This window comes from Myotis lucifugus, unplaced genomic scaffold (assembly GCF_000147115.1).
Source record: "Myotis lucifugus unplaced genomic scaffold, Myoluc2.0 scaffold_62, whole genome shotgun sequence".
Classification (NCBI taxonomy): Eukaryota; Metazoa; Chordata; class Mammalia; order Chiroptera; family Vespertilionidae; genus Myotis; species Myotis lucifugus.
The window spans coordinates 329233-346630 of record NW_005871110.1 but is presented as its reverse complement, the minus strand read 5'-3'; the positions used below and the strand labels follow the sequence as shown (position 1 = coordinate 346630).

The 17398-nt window shown below is 37.9% G+C and overlaps 1 protein-coding gene across 1 annotated transcript in view; it reads left to right on the top strand.

Annotated features, from left to right (window-relative positions):
* ANK3 (ankyrin 3) overlaps nt 1-17398 on the top strand; it is a 202674-nt gene that overhangs the window by 127744 nt on the left and 57532 nt on the right. Inside the window, exons 26-28 of the mRNA XM_023754603.1 lie at nt 5235-5341; nt 10939-11163; nt 13909-14063. Of these exons, the coding sequence (XP_023610371.1) occupies nt 5235-5341; nt 10939-11163; nt 13909-14063 (487 nt within the window). The remainder of the gene's footprint in view (nt 1-5234; nt 5342-10938; nt 11164-13908; nt 14064-17398) is intronic.

Genomic DNA, 17398 nt, shown 5'->3' with positions numbered 1-17398 from the left:
TGCATTCTTCTTACTGAACGGGCTCTGTTGATTTGGTGCATACAACTGTAAATGGTCAGCGCTGACACGAATACCTTTGCTTCTGCTGTACTTTCCCCACAGATTACCAGATTTTAGCAAATGAGCTACTATAAACGAAAGTCCTTTAAAAAGTAGAAACTACTACACATATAAGGAGACACTATAATTTCAGGCCAACTTGGTGCCAGATTTTTGATGTGTGTTTTAATTTAATCTCCATATCAACCAAACCTCAATTTGAAAATGAGAAAACTGAGACTGAGAAAAGTTAAGAAACATGCTAAGGGTCATGAAATATGCAAGTAATGTCGGGCATCTCCAAAGGGGCTTTCAATAATAAAGATAAGGAAAGGTCCGAGGCAAAATATTTTATTTATTCCCAATGAAGGCCAGGTTGAGGGCTGGCTTAGTGTCTGAGCCAAGTGGGTCTGCTAACTGAGCCTGTGAAATTGGCAGACGCCCTGCCCAGAGGCCAGCATCTCCAGCCCAGGCGCACCCGTCACAGAGATGGATTTAGGGAGCAGAGGAGGATGTCTGTGCTCCATGACCAAGCTCAGGCCCAAGAGGGTGAAAATTAGATCTGAGCAGAGCCTTCCCAGCTACCTTTCCCACATTTACCACTCAGATAAATCACTCCACATTTTAAGGGTCAAAAGGAATATAAAGGGAGAGGGAAAGGCCCAAGTTACACAATGGAGTTGCCATTCCAAGATGGAAAACTTGCGAGTGGGAAAGAAGTGTTCTCCGTTAGCAAGTGGCAGAGGCGATTTTCAGATCCAAGTCTGTGACTAAACTTCAAAGTCAATGTTTTCCATTAAACCCTGGGAACACCCCTACTTGCTGTGGGGAACTCAAGAGCCAACTTTGTTTCATCTCTTTTAACCATCATCACATGTGATGTCCTATTTATCATTTTAAATGTCTATTTGATCCGTAACCAAGTAGGGGAAAGCTCTTTGTTGGTACCATGGTGCCATGCACAACATTTTGAAATTCATAATGTTTGTGAAAGTAAACAGTTCAAATTTCACATTTCAGCTTTAAGTAAAGGCCAATCTGTAGAAATAAGTATTCAGAGATGGGTCACTTGGAAATGAAGCCACCAATTCATTCTCTTTCTGTAAAGACCATAGGCTCTGTTGAATTGCTGTATTTTTTATGTAGGTGGATGCATTGCAGGAAGAGCATTTTGTGTGTCTGTATTGAGGTTATTAAAATTGTTAGGTCTTCCCATAAACCTAAGCAGACCTCTATGAAAAACAACACTGGGACATGGAGCTGATTGTTTTAAACAAGTATATTTGTTCATTATCCATCTGTTCATCTGTGTTAAGACGGAGTTTCAGTGAGTGGCTAAGGGTTGGGAGGGGAAAGGAGTTGGGAATAACTCGAAGGGGTGTGGAATCCCAGTGTGCTGGCATACTCCGGCTTCGATAAATATTGCATGATGGTGCTGATACCTTTTTGTGCGATATATTCATTGTTTCAATAATTAATGTCACCAGTGCATGTTTCTAAGCCTGCCACAGGTAAATAATTTACTGTAATTACCAAGGAAGAGTGATATTATTTATTTATTAGAACTTTAAAAAAAATAAAAAGGGTCCTTTGTGAAAAGTAACCTCAGGGCCTCAAATGCAGGAGTTGCAGTTTGCTGAAAAGTAAAGTTAGCAGCGCCACCCACTTTCTATTGAATATTTTGTCCTGCTCTGAAGCTAGGTTACTTGGGGTCTCCAACAGTCAGTAAAATGGGTAAATAAGGCCAGACTAGAATTAACACCTAAGCTTCGGTTTACCCGCATAGAATGTGGGGACTTTCTGAAGTGATGCGTTGCTCTGTTGGGGTTAGGACCTCGGATCTGTGGGCCCCTATTAACACCATTCATTGCACATTCGTCCACTGGATGTGTCTTCTCTCACTGAATGCTGAGAAAACTGTTTCTCATTCATGTTTGTATTTTTCTAGGATCTAGATAGGATAGTGGCTTGCACATAAGTGCTCTACAAATTTTTTTTCCCCCAATTTGATTTCCCAATTTCCCAATTTGATTTCAGGGCTTTAAAAAAAAATCTTAGTAATTCAGAGTAATTTTTTAAATTTTAAGCGTTATTTAAAATTATCGAAGTTTATACAAGCCATTAAAAAGTCTTGCCATTTTATAAGACATACTCATCATTAGGGGGAAAAATTATCTTCTCTCCAGAGACAAATGCTTAGCATACCTTTTGAGACCTTTATTATATGCTTTCATGTCTCTTCTTATTGGCTTTTCCTCATGTCAGGAATTTTCTTTTTATTGACTCACCAAAATGGAGGATGAAGCTCTCATTTTTAAAACAACTCTTCTCTCCCGCTGTATATACTTCCCATCCGCCCCCCACTCCCCCTAAGCCGTTGTATTTTATTTTGGTTATACCAGTATGTGTTTAATGCGTCTATTGTTATGCCTACGTCATGTTATTTACAGATACGAAGTATGTTATGATTGCATTTTCTCTTTGGTACAGTATTTGTTTCCCCTAAGTTTTCTCGTTTGGTTGTTGCTCTCTGTACAAATCACTAGTCCAACCCACACACTCCTCCCCAGTTGTGAAAAATCTCCTCTCCGTATGTTCGCACTTGTTAGGTGATCTATAAATTTCATCTTCTGAATTCATCTCCCCTGGAGCTTTCTTAGTGGTCACGTTCCTTGGAGGCCCCTGTAAGGAGCCCTCCTGATTCCTCCTCCATCGTCACCATGGAAAGTCCCTGTTTTTGAATTAGACCCTATGTCAGTGATGGCGAACCTGTGACACGCGTGTCAGAGGTGACACGCGAACTCATTTTTTTGGTTGATTTTTCTTTGTTAAATGGCATTTAAATATATAAAATAAATATCAAAAATATAAGTCTTTGTTTTACTATGGTTGCAAATATCAAAAAATGTCTATATGTGACACGGCACCAGAGTTAGGTTAGGGTTTTTCAAAATGCTGACATGCCGAGCTCAAAAGGTTCGCCATCACTGCCCTATGTCTTACTTGGTTTAAGCCTCTGTTTTGGTGGAGTATATCTTTCAATAGTTTCCTTTGCAGAGTGCATCACATATGTATCTTTTTATGAGGTTTCATATATCTGAAAATAATTCTATTCTTAATTTTCATACTTTTTGTTCATTTGGCTGGTTATAGAATCTTGGGTTGAAAATCATTTCCTCTCAGAACATTGAAGGAATTGCTCCATGGCCTTGCCTTTAACTTCAGTTTTTGCTCTTAAAATCTGGTGGAAGTTTGTCACCTGTGACCATTTTCCTCTCTAAAATTTGGAGAATCATTCTGTTCCTTCGAGTTTGGAAGTGGGGTTTATATTTCTCTCTAGTTCTGGTCATTCTGTGGGTCCTTTTACTCTGGGAACCTGTCGTCAGCTCTGGGAAATTTTCTTGAATGATTTCCTTGACTTCTTTATTTTACTATGTTTCTCTTTTTAGAACTTTTTTTTTTGGAGAGGGACAGAAGATTTGAAATTCTAAACTGATTCTCTGCTTTCTTACATGTTCTCTCCTATTTTTTATTTTAATCTTCCTCTAATTTCCAGGCATTCTTTTCAACTTTAATGCTATCATATTTGTTACTATCTTTGAGTTCTGTCATTTAATGGAGCATCAGTAGGAAGCAACTCTTGAACAGGACAAAAATTGAGATTGATCTTATTTTTGGTCTGTGGGATAATATCTTATATCGGATTTAAAACGTTCTTAGCCATTCTCTATTCAAATATAACTTTTACTTTATTCTCCTCTTCTAAATTACACTTATGTTAAAATTTTTCACTGTGTTGCACATGTCTCATACTATTTTCTATATTTTCCATTCTCTTTTAAAAACATCTATCCTTCATTTTGTATAGGTTTCCATTTATGCTTCCAATTCACTAACCCCATTTTCTGTTGTGTCTAGTCAGGAACTAACATTGTATTTAGAACTGGACAAATGCCCATTTGATTCTTTCTTACATGTATTCCATACTGTGTTAAATTATCCTCTTTTTATTTTCCTTTTTTCTCTCTCCTTATTTTCTTAAACATATTAATCATAGTTACTTCAAGTTCTTATTAGCTTACTTCAAAATGTAGGATGACCCGGAGTCTATAGTATCTGGGTGTGTTGTGTTTTTTTCCTGTTTTTGTTCATGTGCTCTTGGCCATGCCTGGCAGTTTTGTATTGCGTGCTGGACATGATGTGTGAAACAGATGCAGACGCGGCACGCCCGATGCTGCTCTAGGCCTCCACGGAGGATTCACCCTCCCTCTGCTTGGCAAACAGTGGTGGCTGGTTATCTAATCCTATCAGGAGTCTGCTGAAATGAGGCTGATTTGCAGCTCTGCTTAAGTGGAGACTGCCTCTGGTTTGTCCCTGGTCCCTTGGGGTCTTTACTTAAAACTCTGGTGTGATTTTCCAGTCTCCTCTCCCGACAAGTCCCAAACTCTCAATCTGTTTCTCATGAAACTGCCACAAAGCTCCATGAGCCTTTCGGATTTTCTGGTGAGCCTGTTCTGCACAGCCCCAGAATTCCACCAGTGTCCTAACGGAGAGCACGCTGGAGGCGTCCCAAATCTCCACCGAACTCCTTTGATTTTTCTATTCCCCAGCAACAGCCCCTGCAGGTACAAAAGCCCCCATTCGGTCTGCACTGGGAATTGAGAAATGCCCCCGATTTAAAAGTGGCAACAAAACGCCAGCATGAGTGTTGGAGACCTTCCCCTCTCCCAAGTCCAGCTCCTCCAGTTCATGCCCCAGCTGTTCTCTGCCGCACTCAGACATGATTTCCATATTTATCTGACTTGGCGGCGGCAGCAGGCTACTCTGCCCCACTTGGAGACAGAAGTCGTCAAGACTGAATGTTTTATTTTCTTTTTGAAATTTGGGAAAGAATTTTACAACTGTTGTAGGATTAATTTGAAGATGTGTTGAAGTGCTTAAAGGCATGGTTAGAATTATTCCTCGATTCCTCTTGCTATGCCAATTACTCCAGATGCTTTCTTAAAGGATTGAAATAACCTCTGTTTTCCAATTCTTGAAATGTCTGTGTAGACCGGTAGTGGAGTGTATATAAGTTATTTATTGTGAATGTAGACTACCTGGACTGATAGAGACATACAGGTATATTTTGTAAGTGCAGAGAAAACCAATGTCTTGTGTGGGTTGTTGATGCAATCTATCATTTCCTTTTTCAGCACCTAACATTCACAAGAGAATTTGACTCAGATTCTCTTAGACACTATAGCTGGGCTGCAGACACCTTGGACAATGTCAATCTTGTCTCAAGTCCTGTTCATTCTGGGTAAGTAACCTAAAAGGCACTTTTCTTTATCCTGTGAAGCTAGCATTGCATTTAATATTTGCGGTTGTGAACTCATTGACAAACTTCATTTGTATGAAATATTGATCTTCTATAGGACTTCATTAGTGAGTGTATGTATGTGGCATACTTAAATCATTAGTGAATATTTTTAAGCAAATGTGTGTATCTTTTTTTATTAATAGAGAAGCACAGTGTTAGAAAGGAAATTCATTAAAGTTTTGGTGCCTAAAATTTTTCTGGCAATGCTGGTACATTTCTAGGTCTTTAATTTTCCTTGTCAACTAAAAAAATTAAATATGTATAGTCATTTCTCTTAATTTTACTTTATTCAAATGAAGTTTTTCCCTAAATATCTGATCTGATATATATATATAAATAAAATCTTTCTATTAATTTATCTCATTGTTTTGTTACCCACCTTGTTAATTTATACTAATTTATCTAATTGTTTTGTTACCCACCTTGGGGTTCTTGGGTTCCCCAAGCTTATGCTCAAGCACAAGGGAGGCAGCACGGAGGGAAGAAAGGGCCTCTGAACTGACTTGGGGACTGGCTCTGCTTGGCTGATTTTATAAGCTGGGGACAAAGTGGGCAGAGTTTTTGAAAAAGGCGGGCTTGGGGAATTTTTCATTTCAGGGTTGGGGGACTTGCCTTTCCAGCCGCCTGGCCTGTAACTGCGTTTCCACTTGCAGCTGTGGGGGCAAGGTGGCAGACTGCTCATTACTGCCGCCCTAGGAAGGTCCTCTAGAGTCAAAGCTTGATCCACTGCGCATGTTTAAGCAGGCCAGGGAGACAGTCAGCTGCCTCTTCGTTCTTGAGTACAGAGTAGAGGGTGGTGACATTTTTGTGGTCAGCTTATCACAAAATCCATGAGACCATCTAGTCTCACCTTGGCTTCATGGCTACTTGGTATTTTCTGTCCCCTGACTCACACCCCTGTGCTGGTCTCAGCTTGCTTTGACGCTTTGCTTCAAATGATAGATGGATTTCACTCAAAAGTTTAGTTTTTAAATAAGCAGTAAACTCTGGTGTTCTTATATTTTTCTCATATGATATAGGCCTCTGATATGACAAATGATCAATTTTGTGTGATTTTCCTTTAAAAAGAAGATATAAACTTGAAACCTCTAGATCAGCGGTTCTCAACCTGTGGGTCTCGACTCCTTTGGGGGTCGAACGACCCTTTCACAGGGGTCGCCTAAATACATCCTGCTTATCAGATATTTACATTATGATTCATAACAGTAGCAAAATTACAGTTATGAAGTAGCAATGAAAATAATTTTATGGTTGGGAGTCACTACAACATGTAGTGACTGTATTAAAGTGACTGTATTAAAAGTTTTGGAACTGTATTAAAGGGTCGCAGCATTAGAAAGGTTGAGAACCACTGCTCTAGATCAAGTTTGGTCCCCTTCTGCATTCCTGAAATGAAGTTATAATTGTGTTAAATTACAATGAGAAAAGAGAAATGAGTTTTTGAAAGGATATAGAGAAATCCACTTTTTAAAAAATGAATGTGCCACCGTATGTCCATGAGAAGTACTATGGTGAGAACACACCAAACAGGCCTCACTGCCCCCGCCAGCAAAATTTGAGGCTGGTGCTAAAAGTTGAACTGCTTCGACTGCTAAATTGATAATCAGTGTATTTTTAGATAATTGGATTCTTTACTTATAGGTCATCAAAACCTGGGGTAAGTGTTCTCGGTATACATGGAATAGAAATAATGCATCCGATAGTGAAAATAGTTCAAGGTATTTTCACCTCTGAAATCGGCACGTAGGCCACACATTAGTTGTGATCCAGGACAAAGGCTGACTCATTTGGAATTAAATAAATGATCAGTCATTAACACTGTAGTGCCTTATGTGTTTCATGAAGTGTTTGCTGCTGCTTTTAATTAAAATAAATTGTAATAGCTAATTTACCTTGTGCTTTTCATGTACCTGGCATTGTGCTAAATGTTTTACATGTATGGTCTTATTTAGTATTTATTTGAGCTAGAATGACACGGTGAGAGGTTTTACTCATTATCCCTGTTCTACAGATGAAAAGTCTGAGATTCAGAGTAATGCTTCAGGTAATTTACAGCATTCTATAGTATTTATAGTAGTCTTATGGGGCTTAGCTTGGAACACCACAATTCTGAAAAACAAAAGTGTCATTCCAATGGCAATGATTTACATGAAAATGCTGTATGTATAGATGATAAACTACATGATGGTCTTTGAGTCATTAACATTGTATTTAACTAAATTAGAAAAACCTTCAATTATAGTAATGGTAATTATTAAACAGCTAACAATATTTATAAAATTTCTAGTAGATATACGTGAGTCTAAAATTGCAAAAGCAAAAACAATCAGAGTTGAGAAGGAAAATGTAAAATACTTGGCATACATTTGGTGGGCAGACATGAAGAGTTTTTGGAATCAAGCTTGGTGAATGTCACCGTGTTACAAAGAACTTTGTGCCCTCTACGTGGGAAAGAAAAGTACTAGCCATTAATTTATTAAACTGAGAGGCTGAGGAAGCATAGGATAATAAAATCAGAAATGAACTTTCGAATACATTAGAGACAATGAAGTATTTGAATATGCAAATGATCTCTGCTCCTTGAATTAAAGTCAATAGACATGTGCAGGAAAGCGAAAATAATGACAGCTAATATGGGCTTATTTGAAAAGAAAAATGTAGACTTGGTATATACTTGGAAGTAGTTCATTAATGCTAGGCCTATGGAGTAGCTTGTTTATGGCAAGTATTTTTCCAGGTGGTCCCACAAATGCCAAATGCTTTGGTTTCATGTTCTGATGGTTTTTATTTTTCTTTTGCTTATCATTGACATTTTCTGTTGCTTGCTTCTAATTATCTTACATTAATTTTTCCCATTTGCTTTCTAAATTATTTTGCAGCTATTCTTCTCCACTTCCTCAGTATGATTCAAGGTGATAACTTGTCCTTTATGTGAACCATTCTCTTTTGTATTTTTAATTTATGTGAATCCCCCTTCCCCCACCTCCCGCAGATAGATTGTGTCAATGTCTGTAGTGTATCAGCATTTGTCATCTCGCTGTTCCTAAAACTAGAAATATTCATGTGTTAATTTTAGGATCATTTGTAGAATTCCTGCTTTAATTTAAATAATAAAAGATACAACACACATGATTAAACATCACCTTTTAATTTGTTTCTGTAAGTTATATTGCATGGAATTTTATTTTATACAGAATATGTAAGGAATGAGTTTGGAAAACAAATCACTCTAGTTAATAACGTGATTGAATAATAGAACCCATATTCTGCCTAACATGTACTCCCACCTTCCCCAGTCTGTGGGCTCCATAAAGTTGAAAACCCTAGAACAATATACAGTTGGTCATGAGCTCCAGCTCCGCACGGGGTGCTATCAGAACACAAAGAGGCTCTTCCAGTTTGTCATTAAAATCTCCTAAGCCATGTTTCTTTTTCCATTTGGTTCTGATATTCTTTGTAGCTGGGATATTCTTATATTGACACTGATTACCTTCTTACACTACCTTCAGACTACTTAGCTACAAATGCTATTTTATTTATATATATATTAATAACCAAGTCTGGCCTAGGCAGTTTCTTAGCACGCTTAACAAAATAGTTTTGTTCGTTAGTTCATTCAGTAAATGCGTCTTGTGTGTAGGAACTGTGCTCGGCTCTGCAGGAGGAGCCGTGAGCAAGGCAGACCTGATCTGAATGACTCTCTGTCTGTCTCATTGAGACTCAGCTGCTTGTTGCCAGGGCATACATTGCCCTCCCAGTGTAAACACCCCCATGTTTATTGTACTGATACAACTGCATTTTCAAACCCAGAGTTAGTATTGAATCATTTTTTTCATCCATTCTCTTCCTATGATTCTCAATCACAAGTTGGTTTTCACCGTTAACTGCTGGGAGAGATCAGATTTTGTCTGAGACTTCATTGCCACATTATCTTTGTTACTGACTAAAAGTGGTCGTTAAACATGTACAGGTGTAAGAAAATGTAGGCGCCCAGCGTAGGTTCGTGAGCTTTGCATCATCTAGCACTGGAGACAGTTCGTGTGGATACGTGTGTAAGTGAACACGTATCTTTGACTAGGAAGGAGTGCTTTTTTGTTTTGTTTGTTTTTTTGAAGGGGTCCATCTCTTCCCCTCAAATGTCACAGTGGCCCCAATCTCTCAAAGTAGGTATAATGTTATGGAGAACATAAATTAACTCAGAAGAAAATGGCTAAATCCAAAATGAGCAAAAGGGCGTGAAGTTGATTCCGCCCCACTGATGACCAGTAACGGTTCTGAAAATTGGATTGGCTAAAAAATGACCTCCGTGTGTCTCTCTCCATGGGGATAGCAAGTCAGTTTGCTTTATTGAAGAGGTTGCTGGTCAAGCGGCTAACTCTTTAGGAAAGGGTCCCCAGCAAGGACCTCCAGCCAGGGTCCTCAAATCTATTTGCAGGATATTAGAACTGTTTTTAGATGAATAAATGATAGCGGATTTTGATGGATGGGATAATTTTTTCCCTAAAATACTGTAGGTAGTCAAACAATTTTCTCATCATCCACATTTAATGCTGTTCCAGTACCAAGCACATTTTCACATGTGAACATGAGAGTGCGCAGATCCGCGTTTCTGTTCACCTGTCTGCCGTGCACCCCTCCGTGTGTCGAGTTCAGCACTGTGGCTCTGGGGGGAGAACTTGCCGGAAGACTCTTGCCCTGAGCACGCGACAAGAATCGCACATCGCAATGTGCTGTTTCCCTGATGTGACAGTTAATTTCCTTTACATTTTCATATTTTTCTCATTAGCTTTAATGTAGAGGTCAATGACAGAATTATGTAGTTGAGAGATATTTTCTAAGAGGCCTAAGTGATGATATTTGTATTGCTGTACAAATACTCAAATGTAGGTTATTTTAAAGCCAGATTTATATTTTAAAGAAATCAAATCCCTTTCCATCAAAATTGCCTTAGCGACACTAGTTATCTTCTGCTTTTATTATTATATTCTGCTTTGTGATAGTAAAAATTAGAGTGCTGGTCTGAGTAAATATACATTCATTTTTATGAACTGTACGTGTTAAGACATACTGTGGAGTTTCATCTTACCTTTCAGGGCTAGAGATTCCATAGTCAGCAAATGGCTACAACTATTTGCAGTTAAAATGATCCTTGAGTATAGCTTACAACACCCATAAGAGACCACATCCGGTGGTTTTGTTTTTTGTTTTCAAATGCATGACCGTCCTTTAGCCGGTTTTTATTCCCGTTTTGGAACCGTCACTGTTCCTTCCCTTTGAGCCATTGACGAAGTGGTTGGCTTCTCCCAGGGGGCCGTGTGCCACCAAAACTAAGTTGTCGTGTCTCCTTTTGTGCCCAGTTCACAAGTTAAATGCATGTTTGATGTGACTCCACCGTATTGACTTCCGATTTATTTTTAAAGAGAGGAAATGATAGCTGCATTGTCTGTCACTTTAAACTTCAACGTTTAATTTCAAAACCTCCTCTGGGAGATGGCTTATTTCTGTCCTTGATGTGGCCTCTGATCTTCTCCCTGCAGGTTTCTCGTGAGCTTCATGGTGGATGCGAGAGGCGGCTCCATGAGAGGAAGCCGTCACCACGGGATGAGAATCATCATCCCTCCACGCAAGTGCACGGCCCCCACCCGAATCACCTGCCGTTTGGTAAAGAGACATAAACTGGCCACCCCACCCCCCATGGTGGAAGGAGAGGGACTAGCCAGTAGGCTGGTAGAAATGGGTCCTGCAGGGGCCCAATTTTTAGGGTAAGTTATTGTGTCGATTTTAACCTTGGCCCTCATAACCACATCTTTGATTTTTCTTTACCCTTAACTTGAGGAGTTAGCTATTAAAACGGCTTAGTTGGACGGGGATTGAGTGCAGCTTTTGTGTAGTGTCAGAGGTCACAAAGCTGTGTAAGTCTGTGAGCTCATAGGCTGATCCTCCCCTAACTCAGTTTGCTGGTCAAAGCTTTTACTAACCCAGAAGCATGTTCTCTGCTCAGTGAGTGCACGGAACCCCAACGCCACCCTTAGGGTCAAGGCACCATTCTTAGGGAAAATAAATATGGGTGCTGGAATTTTATCACCACGTTGCATAAATGGCTACTTTGGGTACATGTTCTTTTATGAAGATCACTGCTAGGGGAAACAATCCATTGTGATATGGTATTTTACAAAAAGAAACACTAAATTGATTTCATTATCTGAGGTGGCACTTGGGTGCAAATCAGGCAGGCTCTGTCGTGACGGACAGTTTGTTCACGGTTTCCCCTTCTCGTTTCTCTTCCTGCTGCATGGATCTTATTCAGTAAACTGCATCTTCCCACCCATCCTCCCCCTGTAACTGAGGGTGAGAGCTTGGTTAGCCGAATCCTGCAGCTTGGGCCTCAAGGAACAAAATTTATTGGGTAGGCTCTTCATAGACAAGATACAGAATGTCTACAATTCTTTTTCCATTTTCAATTTTTTTCTGTCACACCCATAGTCTTATTCTTAAGTTCATTTTTATTTTTTTAGTTGTTAATGCTTTCAGTTGATGTGTGTCACTGAAAGGAAAAAACAAATCATAGTGGCTTGACTTAATGTAGCAACGCTACCTATCTTGTGCTTTTCAAGCATGTGGAATTCACTGCAAGCATTCTGCTTTCATAATTTTTTGTGCTTTTGCAAGCCTTTCTTTAATTTGAAATGTTTTGACTGAATATGATAGCTTTTCAGATAGACGGGCAGTCTAATTTCAATCCAGTGTAGGAGAAGGTATTTACAGGCTTTAAATCAACATTTGCTATTAGTGGGAGATGTATGTGTGTATGTATATGTATATGTATATATATATGTATGTGTGTGGAGTTACATTTAAAAAAAAAAGTTTGAGTACTTTTCATGGGCTTTGCGAAGGAAAAGTGATCAATAAGTAAACTGATTTCAAAAAATGTTGGGAATACGAGATACGGAAAGAAAACCAAATAGGCAGCAGATAGAATATGCTACTGTAGTTACCACATTGTTTTGTTTTCTTTTGTTTAGCTGATGTGTTGGTATGTGTCATTTGTTTGCTCGTCTGTTCGGTGTATGTGCCTTGGCAGTCTGCATGAGGAAACCTGTCATGAAAAGTTACGCTTGGCTTTCACCTGGTCAGAGGTCCTTGTCATATCTTCTCTCCAGTGATGTTGAGTGTCATACACACAGTCACATTCCCTAAATATTCACAGAGACAGTATCTGATACATTAACCTGCAAAGATTGTATATTGTTCTGAAAGAAATTAATATTTAATCATCAGCTGTGGTTAAAAATAAAAACTATGGTAAATAACTTAACTTAGAATTATTAACACTACTAGAGATAGTTGATTTTGCCTCTACCTGTCAAAAAATTAAAGGCATACATATCTTTTAAATCTTTAATTTGAATTAACTATACTTATTTTGCCAAAAGTATAATGATCATATTTGTCATCCCATTTTAAGTGAGTGCCAGTAGTCATGTTTTTATTATGTTATTTGATCGTTGCAACTACTGTCCCTTTTTATGTTCCAACCCAATGGAAGCCTTTACCTGCTGTTATCACACATACATGAATACATAGGTGAAGAGGCGAGGTTACATACAACCTCTGTAGGAGAATAATGATACTGTCTACTTAAATGTCATAAAAGAAAGCTGCACAATCCAACTACATAAATTGTATGTGATTGTGGTCTGCTTACTTCCATTCGTTTTTTTCTAACATTTATCCTATTTTAAAATTTAACAAAATTATTCCTGTGCTTGATTGGCTATCTTCAATTTGCAGCCATTCTTTTGCAAAGGACACTGTCAAAAATTAACAGATTATATGGCAATTTCAAACCAACAAGTGCTTTTTCAGAAAATTTAAAGATTCCTATGCAGGTTAAGCTAGAGCTAGGAAATTAAGCTGCCCTCTACCATTTCACAAATTGAAAGTCAGAGAAAGTGTCTTAACTACCTAGGCTGTGAAAGTCATGCAGACGGACTATTGGAGGAGTGGGTTGTTACATTGATCGCTTTCTTGCTAAGGGGAAAAAAATCAGTAATCTTTAAAATAGGAAATTTACAGAATTCTTTTTTAAATAAATGACTGTGTCCTTTTAAATCATTAGCAATTTTTATAAAATATAATATTATACCTATTGTGTTTTTAAAAATGGACCAACTTTCTTTCTTATGGTCTATTTTTATAATCTTCAATTCCTTGAATCAAAATTTATTTTTATACGGGCTAAATATTTCCCCCTCCCCCATTAAATCAAAAGCCTAACCTATAGTAGGCCCTCAAGAATTGTTTGTGAATGAATGAATGATGGCATGTTTTCAAGCTTCTAATATATTATTTAATCAGCAAATGATTCTGCAGCTTTGAAATCATTCCCAACCTTAGTGGCACCTCTGATTTTCCAATGAATCCCGTTAATGAAACTTTTTTTTTAAGTATGATACTATAAGTATATTTCATTTGATACCAAAATAATGTGGATTTTTTTCCAGCCCTGTCATAGTGGAAATACCTCACTTTGGGTCTATGAGAGGAAAAGAGAGGGAACTCATTGTTCTTCGAAGTGAAAATGGAGAAACATGGAAGGAGCACCAATTTGACAGTAAAAATGAAGATTTAACTGAATTACTTAATGGCATGGATGAAGGTAATTATGATGAATCTTTGTTTCTGTAAATCTCTGCAGGAAAAATATCAAAGGAATAACTAGACTAAAAGAAACATTCTGGACTTCACACATTTGTATTTCAAGCTGGGAATGAGGTTCCTCAACGTTTGTGGCTGTTTTCTGTATGTAAGGCATGAAGTTCCATTTAATGTAACAAACGTTTTCCCTTATAATACTAGTGTACAAGTAACGGTTGTGATTCTTTCATCAAATACGTCAATCTTTCCAAAACCCAAGAAAGTTTTCTAAGTCAAAGATGTATAAAGAGGGGGTGAAAAAATAGTGGAAGGTATGCAAAGTATGCAGAGCATTTGTAAGAAAATACGTTCACATTTTATTTTTGGAATTATTACTTTCAGACCCTTTCTTCTATCAGTTTTCCCCCAGATTCTTCCAGTATTCTTCATGAATGTTTAATTTCTCTTGAGCTGCAATCCATTTTAAAAAAATATGCTTCAGGCTAATTATTGGAGTCTTTGTTGCTGCAGGTCTTACTCTTTGACCTATAAGACTGACGTAAACTGAGCATGTCCCTTCCTCATACACACCTCAGGCTGTCTAACCCTTAGAATCAAAGCCGTTTTTCTGAGGTGTGCAGACATTAGGAATGGACTTACTTTGAGAGTAGGTACTTGATGCAGTTTTATAGACCAAGGTCATCATAAAATAAAGCCAGTCTTTATTTTATACTGACTTCCTAATCACTACAAATCCATCAGTTGTTTTAAATAACTGCTTTATTGGAGATATAACTCACATGCCATAAAATGGACTATCTGAGGGTTTAACTCACTTATTTCTGGAATGCTTCCAGAAAAGTCACTCCTTGTTTCAAAATGTGGACAGAGGGGCTCCACAGATTCAAGGGTGTTTGAGGGATGACCATGGACAAGTTCTTTGATCCCTGTGAGCCTTTGTCACTTCTGTAACATGGAGATTACCTTCCTTGCATTATAGGATTGTTGTTAAGAAAAAATAATTATGTGAAGACTAATGAAATACAGTCCCTGTCACATATAAGCCCTTGATAAATATCAGTTGTTGTCACTATTATATTATTATATAGGCTAAAAAATTGTCATGCCAAAGGTTTTGCATAAGATAGTTCATTACAGCCAACCAGGAATTTCGGGTGTCTTTACAGCAAGGGGAGGGAACTAATGATTGTTGAGTGTCTAGCATTCATGAGGCACTAATAAACGCCTGTGTATATGAAAATCTTAAATGAAAGCATAGTCCTGAAAAATGGGAAGTTTTAATCCCACTTCAGAGGTAACGGAACTGAAGTATAGACATGTCAAGTAACATATAAGGTTACCCCAACTAAGTAGCCTCACCAGGGTTGAAATCTAGTCCTACCTGTTTTCAAAGACATTTAACTATATCCCCCTTATTTTAGAAATGTGTGTCTTGTGGAGAAGAAAATAAACCTAAAGGGGAAAATTCCTACAAACCTGTAGATTTAAAGGTCCAGAGGGATAGTCATTTTAAATGTTATGTATTTAATGAGCATACATTAAATGTCTCTTCATAATACTGATATTTATATCACCATCTCCAACTTCAGATAATTTCTGATGGATAGGAACATGCAATGGCAAATAAGATTTTTCATTTTTATTACCTTAACTTATTTCAAAGCATGAAAAATAGTCATTCTCTTAGAAGGACATTTATAAGAATGTATAATCAAGAGTTTTAAAAAAGAATAAATACTAAGAGAATGAATTGAATTAGCATTTTGAAAATAAAAATAATACAGATAATTCAGAATAAAAATCTGAGAGAATAAGGGAAATGGGTTTTCCATAGAGGATAGTTTGTTTTTGTTTTAAGGAAAATAAAATATAAAAATATTTTCATATATCCATATTTCTTAAATGCTAATGTAGATGACTAATCTTTAAAATGGAGCATCCACTACACAGAATTTTCTCCTTTGTAATGGGTAGCGACCTTGTTACTGTGAGCTCCGAGAGCAGGGTACATGTCTTGGTTACCTTTGAGTCACCAGTGTCAGGCACAGAGCTGCTTTAGACTAACTCATGCAGTCCGGTGAGTGAGCAGAATGAGGAACCGCAATATTATAAGATGTAGCTTTATGGAAGAAAGTTCTCATTAGTTCATTTCCTCTACCCCAAACTTTGTTAGTGTTCATCTCCAGGAGAAGAACAGTTAAAGAGGAGCATTTACTTTGAGGAAAGTACTGGAGAGTAACTATATTCTAGCAGGAATATTGAATATTCAAAGACAGTGCTGTCCAATAGAACTTCCTATGGTGATGGAAATATAAACACTGTGCTTTCCAACAGCCATCACTAGTCACAGGTGACTCTTGAGTACTCATCATGTGGCTAGTGCAACTGAGGAAGGGAAGTTTTAATTTTGCTTAATTTTAAGTAATTTTAAATAGCCATGTGTGGCCAGTGGCTATCTCATTGGACACTGAAGTTCTAGCAAAAACCACCTAATATCCTAATAATAAATTCTTCTTCATTTTTTAGTATAAATGATAGTATCTCCTATCAGGCAGAAATAGAATTTTTTTTTAAAATTATGTGGAATGGAGTTCCATAATTTCATGCTGACATGACTTTATTTTGTTTTTAATAAACCAATTTTCAAATAGGAGTGAGTCATGTCTTTGCCTAGAGAAATGATTCACCATACTAAGGTGTTTTAAAGAAATGAAGATGTAGCCCTCTGTCCTGGATTCTGTGTGTTATCTTGGAAATAGTAGATAGAGTTTCTATGCTACATTTTTAAAGACCAGATAAACTTGGGTTCCATTTTAGACAATTAAAAGGAAATGTAAATACTTTCGGGCTTAAAAATCAAGCACTGGAGAGCCAGAGCAGCAAAGATGAGGACTGAATGTTCAAGGCACAGTGGTTTTCTTCATGTATTGAATTTTAAAATAATAATTATGAAGATCCACTACACACCTTTTATAATTGAACCTCCATTCTTCAGATTTCATACCCAGCTCAAGCCCCACTTACCGCCGTTCTTCTTCTGTTCCCAAAGTTTCTTTTTATTGGGACACCCCCTAACCCCTGTAAAAACAGGCAGAAAGAAAAATCATTCGAGCTCTAAAAGCATAAAAAGCAACCCTTCTTTTTCCTTCCAAGTCCAACTAGTCAAAGTTTTCTCAGGAGAAGTGTTAGCGTAGTGTGGGAGGTTTCGTGTTACCTCCCACACTATGTCCCTCCCAAGTGGGCACCCTTTTCTAAATCACACAGACACCACTAGGGCCAGTGGAAGCCCTGGTCACAGTTGATGGTGGTGACACTCGTCCCATCACCACCACCCAC